This window comes from Barbus barbus (genome assembly GCF_936440315.1).
Source record: "Barbus barbus genome assembly, chromosome: 23".
Taxonomy (NCBI): domain Eukaryota; kingdom Metazoa; phylum Chordata; class Actinopteri; order Cypriniformes; family Cyprinidae; genus Barbus; species Barbus barbus.
Genome location: NC_136751.1, coordinates 4,417,710 through 4,433,953, shown reverse-complemented (window position 1 = coordinate 4,433,953; position 16,244 = coordinate 4,417,710). Strand labels below are relative to the sequence as shown.

Sequence of the window (16,244 nt, the reverse complement as noted above, 5' to 3'; positions counted from 1 at the left end):
TAATTGCATTATATTGTGGTTAGACAGATTACATGACTGTTATGTGCAAAAACCAATGAGGTTCCCACAATATGTGAACTCGGCATGAAATGAAAAGAGCAAAAGTGATAGATGGATTGCAATGTGAATATCTAGGGGCACAAGTCAAGAGAGATATCGTTTAACCCCACAGGGATGTATAACAGATAGCTTGGCTGTTCCTAACTCGGAGCTCCATGAGGACATTTTTTACGCCTTCCTTTAGGAACAGTTTATCATCTTCAGCATTGATGATACTGTAGTGCAGGGCTTTTTTCATGAGCGTATACAATACAGCACAGCAAGAGGGATGCTAGGACTCTGTGAATCTGGAGGACATACATCACATTTATGTTTAATTCAAACATTGATTTGAAAAGCCGAATGAAAACATTGTGAGATCAGACCTTGAGTTATGGCCCATATGTGTACGAGAAGCTATTAGCAGCATTATAAATTCCGCTCTCCGATGGAAAACACTTGAGGCATGAGGACTCTTATTATTTAAAGATTTATTAAATGCATAGAGGTATATACAAAAGCAATTATCCAATTTCACACTTTCAGCATTTCAAAAGAGTCATGCTTTTCATTTTTGCTTCAGGTCTTTCAATCAAAATAACGATGGGTTTTAAAACAAAGACTCGAATGAGTTTATTTCACACAGTGAAAAAACCCACTCAATGCTGGTTTACATACAAAAACTCTCATTGGAGTCCTGTGAAACGACGGGGGACCTTTATATGTATTTGATGGATCATTCCATCGCAGTTACAATTAAAAGCATCACATTCAGCTTCATCTCATCTATGGCACAAAAGAGAACAAACAAAAAACCAAACATCTGTCTAATTGACTTCATTTCAGCCAGTCAATTATTGCGTTCAATAAAACTGTCCTGCTTGGAAATAAACATCTAAATTAAAAGGAAGGCATTCGTGTTGAGGGACAGATTATGGGATAGGAGAGTTTTGAAGTTTGGCTAAAAAGTCATTCGATGTTTATAAGTGCAAAAAATGTGTCAGAAAAAGGCTCAGATACATAAATTTGTGAAAGCTAAAAGATAAACAAAAACAGCATTCGGAGAATCATTATCCAGATATATATTCTCATACGTAAGCAGTTTACCTGTAACTCCCTGACTGCTAAACTCCTCAATAAATGGTAATGTTCTGGCACAGGCGTGATTTGAGTGTTGCTGTCGCATCCTCTAAATGGCTTCCTCTCATTCTGCTAACATTTTGGCGGCGCTGACCTGTGAAAAATTCACTTTAACGTCAGCCCCAGTTATAAAAGTAGATCTTCTGCCAAATGGGCAAGTACTCCATCAGTGGACCTGAAAGGACAGAAAAAGAAATCCAGTCAGCACATATCTCTGAGCTTTTTTAAAGCTTTTAGTGTGACAGCATTGAACATCCGTAGGGCGAGATGGATACGGCACTTACGCGCAACCAAACCGACTCCGGGAACATAATCTGCCAAGAAGCGAAGAAGTAAGAGGATCTTTGTCCTGTGAGTGTAAAAGAGACATTAAATATGGGAACAAAAAGGACCGTTACGCAGTAAAATTGCGCACTGTGAAATCTAAATAGATAATTTGTCAAACTCATTTTTTATATTTTCTGGAGAAAATATAGCTGTGCGATGCCAGCTGTGATACTGCCAAGCGGATAAACGGTTGGTAGGGTGTTCTGATTGGTTGCTCAACCTAAATCAGATTTTATTTTACTAATTTTATTGTCTGGCAGGTGCAGATTGTTTCTTTGTAGGAACATATTTGGAGAACTTTACCATTGCATCACTTGCTCACCAATGGATCCTCTGCAGTGAATGGGTGCCGTCAGAATGAGAGTCCAAGCAGCTGATAAAAACATCACAATAATCCACATGAATCCAGTCCACTAAATAACACCTTGTGAAGTGAAAAGCTGTGTGTTTGTAATAAATCCATCAAGGTGTTCTGGCCATGCACGAGTCCATAATACTGCTTCCTCCAATGAAAAAGTCCATTACATGTTGTCCTCTCACAACAAAATTCATCAACATATTTGTTTCGAACGGTTTTCATTTGTGTAAACTGCTTGATCTGTGTGTATTTCTCTCCTGATTCAGATTAGATCATTTATTCACTGGAGAAAACAATATTATGGACTTGCATTTTGCCCAGAAACAATGGTTTAAAGTTCTTACTGCCATGAAGCTTTTCAGTTCATTAACTGATGGATTATTGTGATGCATTTATCAGCTATTTGGACTCTCATCCTGATGGCACCCATTCACTGCAGAGGATTCTTTGCTGAGAAAATGATTTAACGCTTAATCTCTTTGGATGAAGAAACAAACTCATCTACATCTCAGATGGCCTGACAGTAAGTACATTTTTAGCAAATTTTCACTTTTGGGTGAACTATTTTAAACTCAAGGATTTGAACAAAACACTACGAGAAGTGCATCACATGAGAACACTACACTAATGAAATGGATGCAATAAAGGAGACACTGACTCCGAGTATCGGTCGTAGAAGGGGGAGCGGAGCAGGTAGTAGAGGAGAAGGAAGGCCCGTCTCCTCATCTCAGCCCTCTCTCTGCGGTTCAGCGTCTTGATGTCTCTCAACAAACTGAAACTGGACAGAAAACAACATCAGTCTGAACTTCTTTAAATCTTCAGAGACGGACTGAGGAAGACAGCGAAGAGAGAGAGAGAGATGCAAAGCACTCTGTACCTGGTTATCTCCAAGAGACCAGAGATGATCCAAGGTTTCCAAGAACGTTTTCCACAAATCCCAAGACTGGCCACTTAACAAATGTTAAGGATAAGACGTCAAAATGTTCAAGTAACTTCATCACCACAGAGGGCAAAAAAAATTAAAATATTCCAAATTATTTATCTATTTTTTCCAGAATAAAAACAACCCCAGCTTGGGCTGGGTATCACTAACATCATCATCATCATCACACAATATAATTCGCAATGAAATTACTTTTAAAGCATTAACAGCAAAAAATTATGTTGGATTCACGCATAAAAAAAAGAAAAAAATATGTCTCTCGTTAAGATAAGATCAGAAAAACTGTGAAGTGATAAAAATGTATTACAGTGATTACAGATTTATTTTCATATAGACTTCATGCAAATTCTGTGGAAGCCTTAATATGACTTAATTAAAAATATAAAGTAAACATCAAAATAAGCTAAAACTATAAATCTAAATATTTCTTACATTAATTCACCCCCTTAACAACTCGTCTCGTAAAAACCTGGATATATGAGGAAACCCAATTTTTGTGATTTATAGACCTGGAAAGGTCAAATAAATGAATGAAATCTTAAAACTTCAAGGGGATTTTATAATGAACATACATTTTGGTATAATTACAAAACTTTAAATATTTCATTAGGTAGAAATTAAAAATCCTTCTCCTTAATCCTTTTCCAGAAAATCATGATTGAAGAAGCCATGTAAATTCACTTGTTAAAAGAATGGGAGCCTTGAAAATCATTCAGCTCTTAAAACATCTGCAATCCTGAAATGTATTTACAGAAACTACAAGCGTCGACCTTCAAATATTGTTTTGGACAATAGAGGGCCTTGGAAGACATGGTTGAGAACCACTGCATTGGAACATTTTTTTTTAAAGAAATAATCATTGTATTTCATTTTATTTTAAGAGTTGGTTTGCCCATGTTGTGAAGAAAAAAAGTGAAGTCAGTCACATAAAATAACTCAAAACCAAACATGAGCGGTGGACTGAACACGTAAGTAGTAGCCTTTTTCAGATTCGTCCTACACCCTTGGGAATAAATAAACAATTTCGGCTATCCTGACATATTACACTGATATTATTTTGAAAATCGTCATAAAAAAAAAAAATTAGCAGAAAGGATACAATGCAGAAGCGGTCTTGCGATGTACAGGGACTCTGCGATGGTCTCCTGCAGACCCAGAGGTGTGGGGCTTGAGTGGAGCTCCTCTTCTCGATCCCTGCTTTTTTTGTTTTTCCAAGGGAGACCCCAAAGACGAGACTGCAATGATGGTGCTATGGAAAAATAAAAAAAGTACACAATACAGCTTTCCATTGACACAGAACTTTTTGATACACTGGGTTGTATTGTCAGGTCTTACCGCTTCCCAGTGGTCTCACCACTCTTCCTGAACGCTGGCCCACGAAAGAAGTGTCCTCATCATCTTCTTCTTCTGCATTGTTCTCTGTTTAGAGAGATCACAGTATGAGCGATGCACAGGAAATCACTTTTTGACATAGCACATTGACTGCAGGAACAGACAGTTCCTTTTGAGTCTCCCGGTGTTAAGCTCAAGGGCATGTCTCTGAAACTCCACGGGCTCTGCACAATCACAGCTTATCTGCACAGGCCATACACTGTACGTATTGTCTCACACACTGTTTATTTATTGTCATCAGCGGGAGTGTTTTTGTACTTATTGCTGTGCGTTAATTGTTTGTTGTGACTGTGCTAAATGTCCTGCATATCGCTTTCCAGAGACGCTTCGGTTTGTTTCATTTCCTGTCATGCAGTGTAAAAAGCAATAAATTAACTTTGACTTCTAAGTTTGAAACCTCTGTCTTAGTATAATTACCTTTATGCATTTGGCAGACTACTCAAAGAGACTTACATTACATTGAAGGTATACACTTCTTGCATTCTTAAGGAAACAAAACATAGTGCTTTATTCCTGCAGGTCTCGTTAACTGGAAATTCACAATGTGGTTTCATTTTACGTTGCCAGAAATATCATGAATAAAAATGACTACAACGACCTAAAGCAGTGGTCCCCAGACATTTCCTTTGATACTTCTGCTGAAATTATGACCATTCTGCTTGTTTTCAATGACTCAAACCTTTTTTTTTTTTTAACAGAAACTGGAAGTTTTGGTATATTAAAATAATTAACCAAGATTCATTTTGTGATTCTGATTCTGTGTGTTATTAATAACAACAGTTACAAAATATGTGTTTTTAGCACTTTAATTGAGATTTTTAAGTCATCCTGTGGCCCCCTTCGAAGTTTACTATTTACATCTGTTATTTATTTATTACATTCTTAATTAGATTAGTAGTATTACTTTAGTATTAACTCAAATAATTTTTAATAACTACAGCGGATTAATTTCTTCTAAGGCAGTCTGTTCTAGGTTGGTTGGGAAGCGAATAATATTAAATGTACTGTCTCTGTCCAAATATTTGTATTCGTTCTTGCAAATAAAAAATATTTTTCAGACAAGACTTTAAGTCAACATTCCATTGTTTGTTTTCAAGTTAATTTTGCAAACATCATTTCAAATATTAACACCCTTGTGGTTCTCATCTACGATCTCTCACCTTGACTACAGAGCTGGGAATCCCTGTCCAGAGGAATTACAGGTGGTGATGTCTGGATGCCTGATTTGTACCAGAAAAGCTGGAGACAACGCAGGATCGCTCTAAAAACACAGGAGAGAATGGAGAAATGGGAGGCCAGATACCAGAATACAGCAATGATTATCAGATTAACGATTAGTTCAACTGAACATGACAATTGTATAATCATCATTTTCAGAAAAAAATGTTTTTCACACAAAGCTGCCATATGGCTTCAGAAAACTGCATGAACCATATGGACGATTATTATGTGACTGTAATGGAGCTTTTTGCGTTCTTCTTTTAGACTGCATGGCCTCATTCACTTTCACTGTACATTCGATTATTTGCACAGCCCTTACAGGTTTGAAACAACATGAGGATGTGTAAATAATGTTAATGTCCTCTTGGTGAACTACCCGGTATATTGAAACAGGGTCCTTACTTGGCAATCTGAATAAGAACAATAACTAGCCAGCGTCCAGCTTCTCCCCACAGCTTAGCGGCCCCCATCTCAGTGAACACCTCCACATACTCCAGTACAGACAACCAGGTTAACAGCTTCTGTTGAGAGAGAGACTACACAAACACACAGAAGCACAAGATAATTCAATAAGAAAGAGGTACTATAATCTCAGTCTCATTTTAAACTGAAATTATACAGCGCTGCATCTTGCTGATCTAAGAGTGCCGATCGAAGACGTCGAGATGGGTTGCGTCTTGCTTTGGACTTGACTGACAGTGACACCGCAAGCTTCATGCTTTAATTTTTTCCCCTTTATGTTGCTATTTTTCTGATTATTTTACGTAAAATACAAGTTTATATCAGTAGTCCCACATTCATAATTGTGACCACACATTCTGTACTTAATGTGTGCAACAAGCACTAGGAAAATACAAGTATAGGATCAGGACTTGATATAGGCAGCTACTTAATATTCAATGACCCTGATCGGGACATCCCTAAACTGAATACTTCAATGGTTGCGGTGCGCTCAGAGACAACACAAACGCAGTGACATGAAATAAAACGTCCTCATGTATTAAAGAAGAGTGGCTTGATTAAGAGCTGGAAATAGCGGAGGATGAGTAATAAAACTCTGAAACATGTTCAGTCACACATTAGAGTATTGTACAAACTGTACTTCATAACCATGTTTAGACAGCTATAGAAGAATTCATATGTTCACTTTTTTTTATATTTAATTTACAGATCTCCGCTTAAGTTTTGCTTCAGTTTCTATTCTATTCTATCAGTTCTAATAGTTTGTTTTGATAATATATTATGTTAGGGCTCTATTATAAACCTGATAAATAATTGACCTTGTTTTTGAGTCTTTGACTTTGAGTCTCTTGCTCATCAAGGCTGTATTCATTTCAAAAATACAGAAAAACAGTGATATTATTATATAGTTATATTGTTTTGGAACCTGTGTTACTTTTTTCTTTGAGTCTTTGATTAATAAAAAGTTTAAAAGAACAGCATTTATTCAAAATAGAAATATTTTCTAACAATAGAAGTCTTGACTATCAATTTTATCCATTTAACACATCCTTGCTGAATAAAGTTTAACTTTTTTTTTTTACTTTTTAAAGTATCTTTTGAATAGTTTATATTGTAACACAAAATCTCTATTATGACTAAACACTGTTCTTTTGAACTTTTTATTAAAAAAAAATAATCACAGGTCCCACAAAATACAGTAAAAAAAAATAAAAAATAAAAAAAGCAGTACAACTGTTTCCAACATTGATTAAAAATCAGCGTATTAGAATGATTTCTGAAGGATCATGTGACACTTTGCTTCACAGGAATTAATTACATTTTAAAGTATATTAAAATAGAAAACATTTATTTTAAATTGCAATAATATTTCACAATATTATTTTGTGAAATAATATTCAGTATTTTTTATCAAATAGATACAGCCTTGATGAGCATAAAAACTTCTTTAAAAAACTTTATTGATCCAAACTTTTGAACTGCAGTGTACTGTTTTCTCTTTAACCTGAAATGTACATCATTTAGTTCCATCAAGGGTCAAATCAAATATAAATAGCTCATTAAAGTTAAAAGTTACACACTTTATTTGTGTGCGTGCTGTACAGGTCTGGTGTAAAGAATGCTTTTGCTCAGGTGCCAGAAATGTCCGTCCAATAGAGAAAAGTTTTGCTCAGCAAGAAAAAAAAGAGAGGGAACATTGCTCCCACGGGTCCTTAAATTTGATACAACTAAACTGAAGAGTTTTTAAGGCCTTAGACAGTTTTAAATACATTAAATGGTATAAGAAATAATTTTTCAAATGACCTTAAATAGATTTTTAAGAATTCTGCAGATACCTTGTAAATAGTCAAATAAAGCCCTTTCCTTGATATTTGTGTATTGAAAATGTTTTTGATTGACATTTATGGTCTTTATTTTATTTGGGCTAGTTAAATTAATTTTCGGGCTACCAAAATCTGAAGAGTACCTGCCCGAAGGGCTACCAGGGATTTAGAAATTTTGCGATCCCTGTATAGACTGAGACTGGAAGCTTTGTCAGTCAGATGGTCTATTTCAGTCTAAATGGAGGTTATTGGCTAGAATAAGATGTAATGAGGACTAGACTTTATGCTGTTGGCTGGAGACTAGTTGAACTATCACAAACTCAATATAAAGTCAAACAGCCTCTGAGGAGGTCCATTAAGGTCATGGCTCAAATGCCCATAGCTGTAAATGCAAACTCATTATTCCTGTCCCCATGGCTAAGCCGCTCTGAAAGCAGCGGTCTTTAAAATGTTTATTCCTGACAATGCAACCCACAAAGATAAATATGTCTCTCAAGTACAAACATAAAGGGAAAAAACAATGAAGAAACTTTGTAAACTCTGCTTGCTCTCAAAAATGAATGTGTTTGTCTGAAGGGGTCAGACGTATTTTTTCACACACTGCCCATTTCAAAGTTGTTTTGAGCAATACCAGGCTGTCATCAGCTGTGCAAAAAGGTGGATAACAACAAGTCTATTGCAGAACAATGACGGAGTTGGGGCAAAATGCACTTTTTGACAATGTGCAGGCGAAGAAAGCAGCTGGCTGTGCCTTTGAACACACAACTTTGAATCTTCTCTCTTGAAGCAGAAACGGACTGCGCCGTCTCTAATGTTTCACAATAGAAAACTCTCATTCGTAGATAATTTTATGGTGGTTGCCATGCCAACTGCACATGCACATATCAGTCCTTATGCAAGTGTGATGATAAAGTAGGGAATAAAAAGAAAAAGAACGGGTCATTTTACGGGAAATCAAAGTTTCCTGGATCTTTTAATAGATAAGAGAGCCTGCTGTACCGTGAAAACATAATGTAACAGAACTCCAAACCTGGTAGAACTGCCAGAAAAGAAGAGCATTTAAAACTACACTAAAAGGACGTTTTCTGGCAGCAAAGAGTGGTTGAAGTTTACTTTTAACAAAGTTTATTTTTTGAGTGATTGGATCATTCCATGTGTGAAGATCAAAATGCTAGTGAGGAGGTGGAAAATGAAACAAAAAAACGTTTACTAACATTATAAGATGAAAAAAACATCATTTATAACCCCTTTAAGGGACATGCATTACCACAGGCAATGTCCGAGAGAGATTCTTCCTCAAGATACCATCGTTCAGCAGCACTAGAAGGTTAGACGCCGAGTAGACTGCAAATCAAAGAGAGAAACACATTCACAGGAGAATTCATAGAGACATGCTCTTAGATCAACATTAACACAAAAGATGATGATGTAAAGCAGTGAATCCCTACCCAACTCTGAGATTTCATGAGAGTCTGAGAAGCGACCTGTAATGAGAGAAGTCATAAATTGATATAATCAAAATGATGAAAGCTTCTTCAAAGTTCCTGCTAGTGCAAGAGAGGCAAATTTAACCCCTAAACTGTGTGCGCCTAGAGGTATAATCTAAAGAGTGGTTACTTTGAAGAGCTTAAATATAAAAGATTTAAATAGATTTGCTTTACATTTTAGTCAGTGCCAAAAAAGTCTATATTCAGTACATAATTTTTAGAGTGCAGACCTTTTTTATTTTATTTTTGGGGGGCTGTATATATATATATATATATATATATATATATATATATATATATATATATATATGTCTTGGCCCCTACTTAGCAGAAAGAACGTGGTGAATTCACTGATTAGTTAGTGTAAAGCTTCCTGTTATTTCATAGTTTTTTTATGACTTTTATTGTAAAATGTGAACCTAGTAGCTAATAATAAAACTGAGCAGGCGTGTCTTGATTAATAACTAACTCATTGTACAATAAACGGGTTGGCATAACAAGTCAAACAGTGACAGCGGCATGCTATCTTAATCTTAATCTACTGCAACAATTTATTATCTCCTGTTTATTAGGCTACATGAAATATTTGTACAGCAAAAATAACGCATGCAAAATACATTTGACACATTTTAATGTAACCAGATCCAGAAGACAACAAGATAAATGTGCATACTAAATAAACACACATGTAACTTCGGTCTTATTGTTTAATCGCGAGTGGTTATGTTTACTTTGACCTGCAGACTCTCTCACCTGCGATCAGGTAACTCAGCGCGCGGACTGTGCTCTCCACATGAGACGCGGCTGCAGGGTTCGACCTCACATACTCCTGATAACGCTCATAAACACGACTTAATCTATCCATATAGAGCACCGACATTACAGATGAATGAAATGAATAAATTCCCAGTCACATCGCAGAAAACACACGGAGAGTGACACTTCCGCATATGCAGACGTCTTCCCCTGACGCCACTTCCTGTACGGCACCATTTAAAGTCGCAGTAACCTATTTAAATTCTATTTTCGTTTGCGTCTGTATGTAATACATCTATACAAAGCGGTTTATTGAAGATGAACAGACGTTAGTGTGCCTAAGTGTGTCTATATACCCTGAGAAAGGTGTCTGTTAAGATTTTCAACAGCAGATACTAAGATGGCAGGAGCACACTCCAAAATTTGTGATTTTAAATCAATGCCAATCACCTGAACAGTGTAAAGATTCACTCTGGTCCAGCAGGAAAAAATGTAAAATTCCTTGACATTTTTGCACACTTGATGGCAAAGGAGACACTTCTTGAGCTGAAGCCTTTCCTTCAGAGAATAGTCTGTTATGTACACTGGATAGGCTGCTTAAACTAAGTGCATGTGTTTGTGAGAAGCCTACCTGGTATTCTGTATACTTTGTATCTGCACAAGGACAGTAATACCAGTGATTTTTGACATTGTGAGGATTTTTTTTTTTTTTTTTTTTATCCCTATGAGGCTTATAACAGCTTATAAATCATACAGAATAAAGATTTTTGGAAATATAAAAATGTAAGTAGTTTTCTGTGAGGGTTAGATTAATAAGGTGATATAAAATACAGTTTATACAGTATAAAACCATATGGAATGTCCTCTATAAAGCGTGAAAACCAGTGTGCATATGCAAGTGTGAGTTTGTGTGTGTGTGATTTCGTTCTTCTTTTTTATAATTTTATTTTTCCTTTATTTCTCTTTTTATTATTTACTGGTATTTTGGTTTTCACCACATAATTTTTGTATTATTAATTAATTCATTCATTCATTTGTATTTATTCTTGTTTGTTTTTGTGATTTTTAGGAACAAATATAAATTTGGACAGATTTAATTTAGAATAGGCAAGGACAGAGTGCAAGCATATGTGTCTCACATAACTCTCTATTTCTGAGCAGAATCATGAATATTTATATTCTGGTGTCACGGCTGTTCATGCACGGAGGACAATTCCAATAACTGAGTCCATTATGGATGTAAATTTATCATTTTACTGACCAGTACTTTTGAAAAAATAGTTTGTAGTAAAATTAAAAAAAACCTACCATTTTTTAATTAATTGAAAATTAAAATTGTATATACAGTATATATATATAAAACACATTTTTGTTTAAAGTGTCATGTGTTGTGTATCAAACCCTAATCGTGACATGAGTGTATTGTATGCACATACATTATGCAAAATTTCAGAATACCAGGATGACCTACTACATATGTTACAAATAGCAGTATACACTCAGACACACTGGATAGAATAGTGTATCCCACCCTGTAATGCATGCATAACATACTTATACTAGTTGTGTGCACAGTATGCACCTTTTCTGAATGCATGAAATACCCTGATGCTGCAGTGTACAACAGAGCATACTACACTGAGTACTATCATCACGATGACTATGATGTGCTCGATTTGATCTTTTTTATTTATTTGACCGAACTGCCTTAGCAATGAGTTTATGTAACAACAGTGCAGCATACTATTGTTGAATAATACACACTGTTTCACATGCTGTTTTTAAGACTACAGCAGTTAATTTTACAGTGTTTAGGATGCACTAAGCAATATGCATGTCTGAACATGTTCTCTCTTTGAACTGGTAATCTTCTAAAACCTCTTCAACGGGTCAACAGCACAGACAGGGATTAGAAAACCTCTAGATGCATGACCCAAAAATTGAATATAGCCCACAACCATCATCAGCGCTTTCAAATGAACTGGAATTAATTGAAAATATGCGTTTATAGAAGCAATCCACTTTCATTTCTTTAAAAGGTTAATGATCCATTTCTCGCTTTTTGTTAATAACTGAACACTAGAGGTTGCAGAGACTCACAAGTCAGTTCAAGCATCCCCATTAGGGTGTGGCCTGTGTTTATTGGCAGAACAACAGAAAGCAGGCCCAGCTGGCACTGCTGGGCATCTAGAGATGGGCAGAGTGGACAGGCATGAAGACCACTGCAGATCAACTGATGGATGAAATAGGATATCATCAGAAGAGTGGATTAGGCATTTGATATTGTGAGAGAGAATGAGACCTCATCTTATTTATAGGCATGAATTAGTTTTGAATATAGATAAAATCTGCAATACCCCTGACTTGACATAAATCATATTGAATTGAATTGGTAACATATTTAATGTTAAAGGCATATTTCACTGCTTCTTCCACTGTTATATCCCTCATAATATATTAATGTGCAAAGTGTTAAAGGAATAGACATTAAATATAACTTTTTACCAAACATGAATGTTTTGCAATTATTTCCAATCTATCTTGTCATTTCAAACTGTTTTTTTTTTTTGTCAGTGGAAAAAAATATTTTGAATTTTTCTTTGAAAATCAAAAATCTAAAATTTTTTCCATACAATGACTTCCCTTACAAAACAAAAAATATATGTGAATATATTGGAAGATATAATGTGATATGTGAAATAATATATTTTGATATATATGGGACTCTAGTGCTTATATTTTTCAATATTCTGCAATATACAGTGGTGTGAAAAAGGGTTGATTTTTTATTTCTAGAACATCTCTAGCCACACCCAGGCCTGATTACTGCCACACCTGTTCGCAATCAAGAAATCACTTAAATAGGACCTGCCTGACAAAGTGAAGTAGACCAAAAGATCCTTAAAAGCTACACATCATGTTGAGATCCAAAGAAATTCAGGAACAAATGAGAAAGAAAGTAATTGAGATCTATCAGTCTGGAAAAGGTTATAAAGCTATTTCTAAAGCTTTGGGACTCCAGCGAACCACAGTGAGAGCCATTATCCACAAATGGAGAAAACATTGAACAGTGATGAATCTTCCCAGGAGTGGCCGGCTGACCAAAATTACCCCAAGAGCGCAGCAGCGACTCATCCAAGAGGTCACAAAAGACCCCACAACAACATCTAAAGAACTGCAGGCCTCACTTGCCTCAGTTAAGGTCAGTGTTCATGACACCATAAGAAAGAGACTGGGCAAAAATGGCCTGCATGGCAGAGTTCCAAGACGAAAACCGCTGCTGAGCAACAAGAACATAAAGGCTCGTCTCAGTTTTGCCAGAAAACATCTTGATGATCCCCAAGACTTTTGGGAAAATACTCTGTGGACTGACGAGACAAAAGTTGAACTTTTTGGAAGGTGTGTGTCCCATTACATCTGGCGTAAAAGTAACAAGGCATTTCAGAAAAAGAACATCATACCAACAGTAAAATATGGTGGTGGTAGTGTGATGGTCTGGGGCTGTTTTGTTGCTTCAGGACCTGGAAGACTTGCTGTGATAAATGAACCATGAATTCAGCTGTCTACCAAAAAATCCTGAAGGACAATGTCCGGCCATCTGTTTGTGACCTCAAGCTGAAGCGAACTTGGGTTCTGCAGCAGGACAATGATCCAAAACACACCAGCAAATCCACCTCTGAATGGCTGAAGAAAAACAAAATGAAGACTTTGGAGTGGCCTAGTCAAAGTCCTGACCTGAATCCTATTGATCGGTTCATGCTCGAAAACCCTCCAATGTGGCTGAATTACAACAATTCTGCCAAGATGAGTGGGCCAAAATTCCTCCACAGCGCTGTAATAGACTCATTGCAAGTTATCTCAAACGTTTGACTGCAGTTGTTGCTGCTAAAGGTGGCCCAACCAGTTATTAGGTTTAGGGGGCAAACACTTTTTCACACAGGGCCATGTGGGTTTGGATTTTGTTTTCCCTTCATAATAAAAAAAAAATTCAAAAACTGCATGTTGTGTTTACTTGTTATCTTTGATTAATATTTAAATTAGTTTGATGATCTGAAACATTAAAGTGTGACAAACATGCAAAAAAATAAAAAAATCAGGAAGGGGGCCAACACTTTTTCACACCACTGTATGCATGAACCATGTATAGCCATATATTGATACATATACAATATATATTTAGCAATGCAGTACTACATAGCTTTATTGAAACACTTTTTCTTTTTTATTAACACATGGGTTTACATACAAAATTAAATGTCTCGAAAATACATTTCCAATATGCCTACAAAGGTCCTCAATTCTATACAGATTCAGGCAAATTAACGTCCACATTTAATCATTCAGCAAACACTTTTATCCAAAGCGACTTAAATGAAGACAATAGCAATCAAACTAACAATAATATTAAAGTGCTGTGCCAAGTCTCAGTTAGCCTAACGCAGTACATGTAGCAAGTTATATATACACACACACATATATTAGTACAAATGTATTTTCTCATACATTTAGTAGATATTAACAATATATGTACTATATATTAATATATACACGCACACATATATTTAGTCACGGGATATATATACATACATATATGGATATATATTACAAAATATATTTGTCAGACTTGGTTACATATATATGTAACATACAAGTTCCCATATAAGTATTAATATATATAGTAGCTACATGTGATAATACATACATTAAATAAATACATTACACACACACACACACACACACACACACACACACACATACACACACGTGACCCTGGACCACAATATATTTGTAGCAATAGCCAAAAATACATTGTATGGGTCAACATTATAGATTTTTCTTTTATGCCTAAAATCATTTGGATATCAAGTAAAGATCATGTTCCATGAAGATATTTAGTAAATTTCCTACTGTAAATATATTAAAACTTCATGTTCAACTTCATTTGGAGAACTTTAAAGGCAATTTTCTCATTATTTAGATTTTTTGCACACTCAGATTCCAGATTTTCAAATAGTTGTATCTCGGCCAAATATTATTCTATAATAACAAATCATACACCATGGAAAGCTTAGTTGTCTGGCTTTCAGATGACGTATAAATCTCAATTTGGAAAAGTTTCCACTTATGACTGGTTTTGTGGTCCAGTGTCACATATATATATACAGTCCCCTCCATAAGTATTGGAACAGTAAAGACAAAATTGCTCTGTTGTCTGTGGAGTCAAGACAAAACAAATATGATTAAAAGATGAATATGAGACATTTTATTATTGGGTGATTCAACACATACATGTTTTACCAAATAAAAAGAACAGCACTTTTAGAGTTCATCCCTCTATCTGATGTGAGCATAAGTATTGGAACAGTTGCCTCACAGGTCTTTCTAAGTGATCAGCTGTGTCCTGTTGCATTAATTTCTTAGATGTGTAGCATTCATCGTGTTGTAGTTTGGGAAAAACCCAACTAGTAATGTGTTCAAGTTTATGTCACAATAACACGTTAACTAATGCAAAAAATAAACATTACTTACTCATCAGATCGATCTTCTCTACTTGATGAACTCTTGTTCTTATTTTGAGGGAAATCCACCCTTTACTCAGCGCGTCTTCTTCCAGAAACGAACAGTATAGCATTAGCAGCGATGAACTCTTCACTCCTGACCTGTATGTATGTGTGTGTGTGTGTGTGTGTGTGTATATGTGTGTATATATATGTATACATACATACATACACAAATAAATAAATAAATATATATTCACATACATGACACAAATATGTGTTCATATCTGGATACATATATTTTGCATACATTTTCACATATATATTTGTCATTATACTGCATATATGTTAAATTATATGTGTAGCCAATATTTATATATTTGTAAATATAAAATTCCATATATGAAAATGTATTAAAATAAATATGTACCTTGAATTGTGGTCATATATTGCTAATACATATTCCCATATGAATGTGACTATATGAGCACCATATGTTGACATTTATTTCCCAATATATGGAAAGCGGCAATTATTCAGTATATTGTAATATATTGTATTATTCTATATAATTATCAATATACTGAAAATTCTATAATATATTGACCTTTCATATATATTAAAATATATTTTCTTTCCGTAAGGGTTGATGTTTATAGTATAAAAAGATTGGAATAATTCAGATATTTTTACGCTTTTGAAAGAAGACTCTTTCGCTCACCAAGGCTGTATATATTTGTTGAAAAAATACAGCAAAACAAAAAAGTTATTTTTTAAAATAATAATAAGAGTATAAAC

The 16,244-nt window shown here is 35.2% G+C and overlaps 1 protein-coding gene across 2 annotated transcripts; it reads right to left on the bottom strand.

The window, feature by feature from the left end:
• Positions 1–510: 510 nt before the first annotated feature.
• Positions 511–10,193, bottom strand: LOC306842683 (peroxisomal membrane protein PEX16). Of its 2 annotated transcripts, none has more exons than XM_079373686.1 (11): positions 9,946–10,193; positions 9,154–9,189; positions 8,973–9,049; positions 5,823–5,956; positions 5,360–5,460; positions 4,143–4,226; positions 3,907–4,056; positions 2,742–2,814; positions 2,523–2,642; positions 1,464–1,528; positions 511–1,354 (listed from the first exon to the last, which is right to left on the bottom strand). In XM_079373686.1, exons 1-11 carry the CDS (start codon positions 10,070–10,072, stop codon positions 1,296–1,298), a joined length of 1,026 nt encoding a protein of 341 aa, XP_079229812.1. In that variant the 5' UTR covers positions 10,073–10,193; the 3' UTR covers positions 511–1,295. The 2 variants fall into 2 exon arrangements, with proteins under 2 accessions (XP_079229812.1, XP_079229813.1); XM_079373687.1 differs by having other exon boundaries at positions 4,143–4,214.
• Positions 10,194–16,244: the final 6,051 nt, after the last annotated feature.

What these genes read in the sequence shown, in the direction of transcription:
- LOC306842683 (XM_079373686.1), bottom strand. Translation starts at nt 10,072, where the DNA reads ATGTCGGTGCTCTATATGGATAGATTAAGTCGTGTTTATGAGCGTTAT. An exon ending in TCATGAAATCTCAGAGTTGG is followed by an intron (nt 9,050 to 9,153) that starts GTAGGGATTCAC and finishes TTTGATTTGCAG; the next exon opens with TCTACTCGGCGTCTAACCTT. An exon ending in GGTGAGACCACTGGGAAGCG is followed by an intron (nt 4,057 to 4,142) that starts GTAAGACCTGAC and finishes ATTTTTCCATAG; the next exon opens with CACCATCATTGCAGTCTCGT.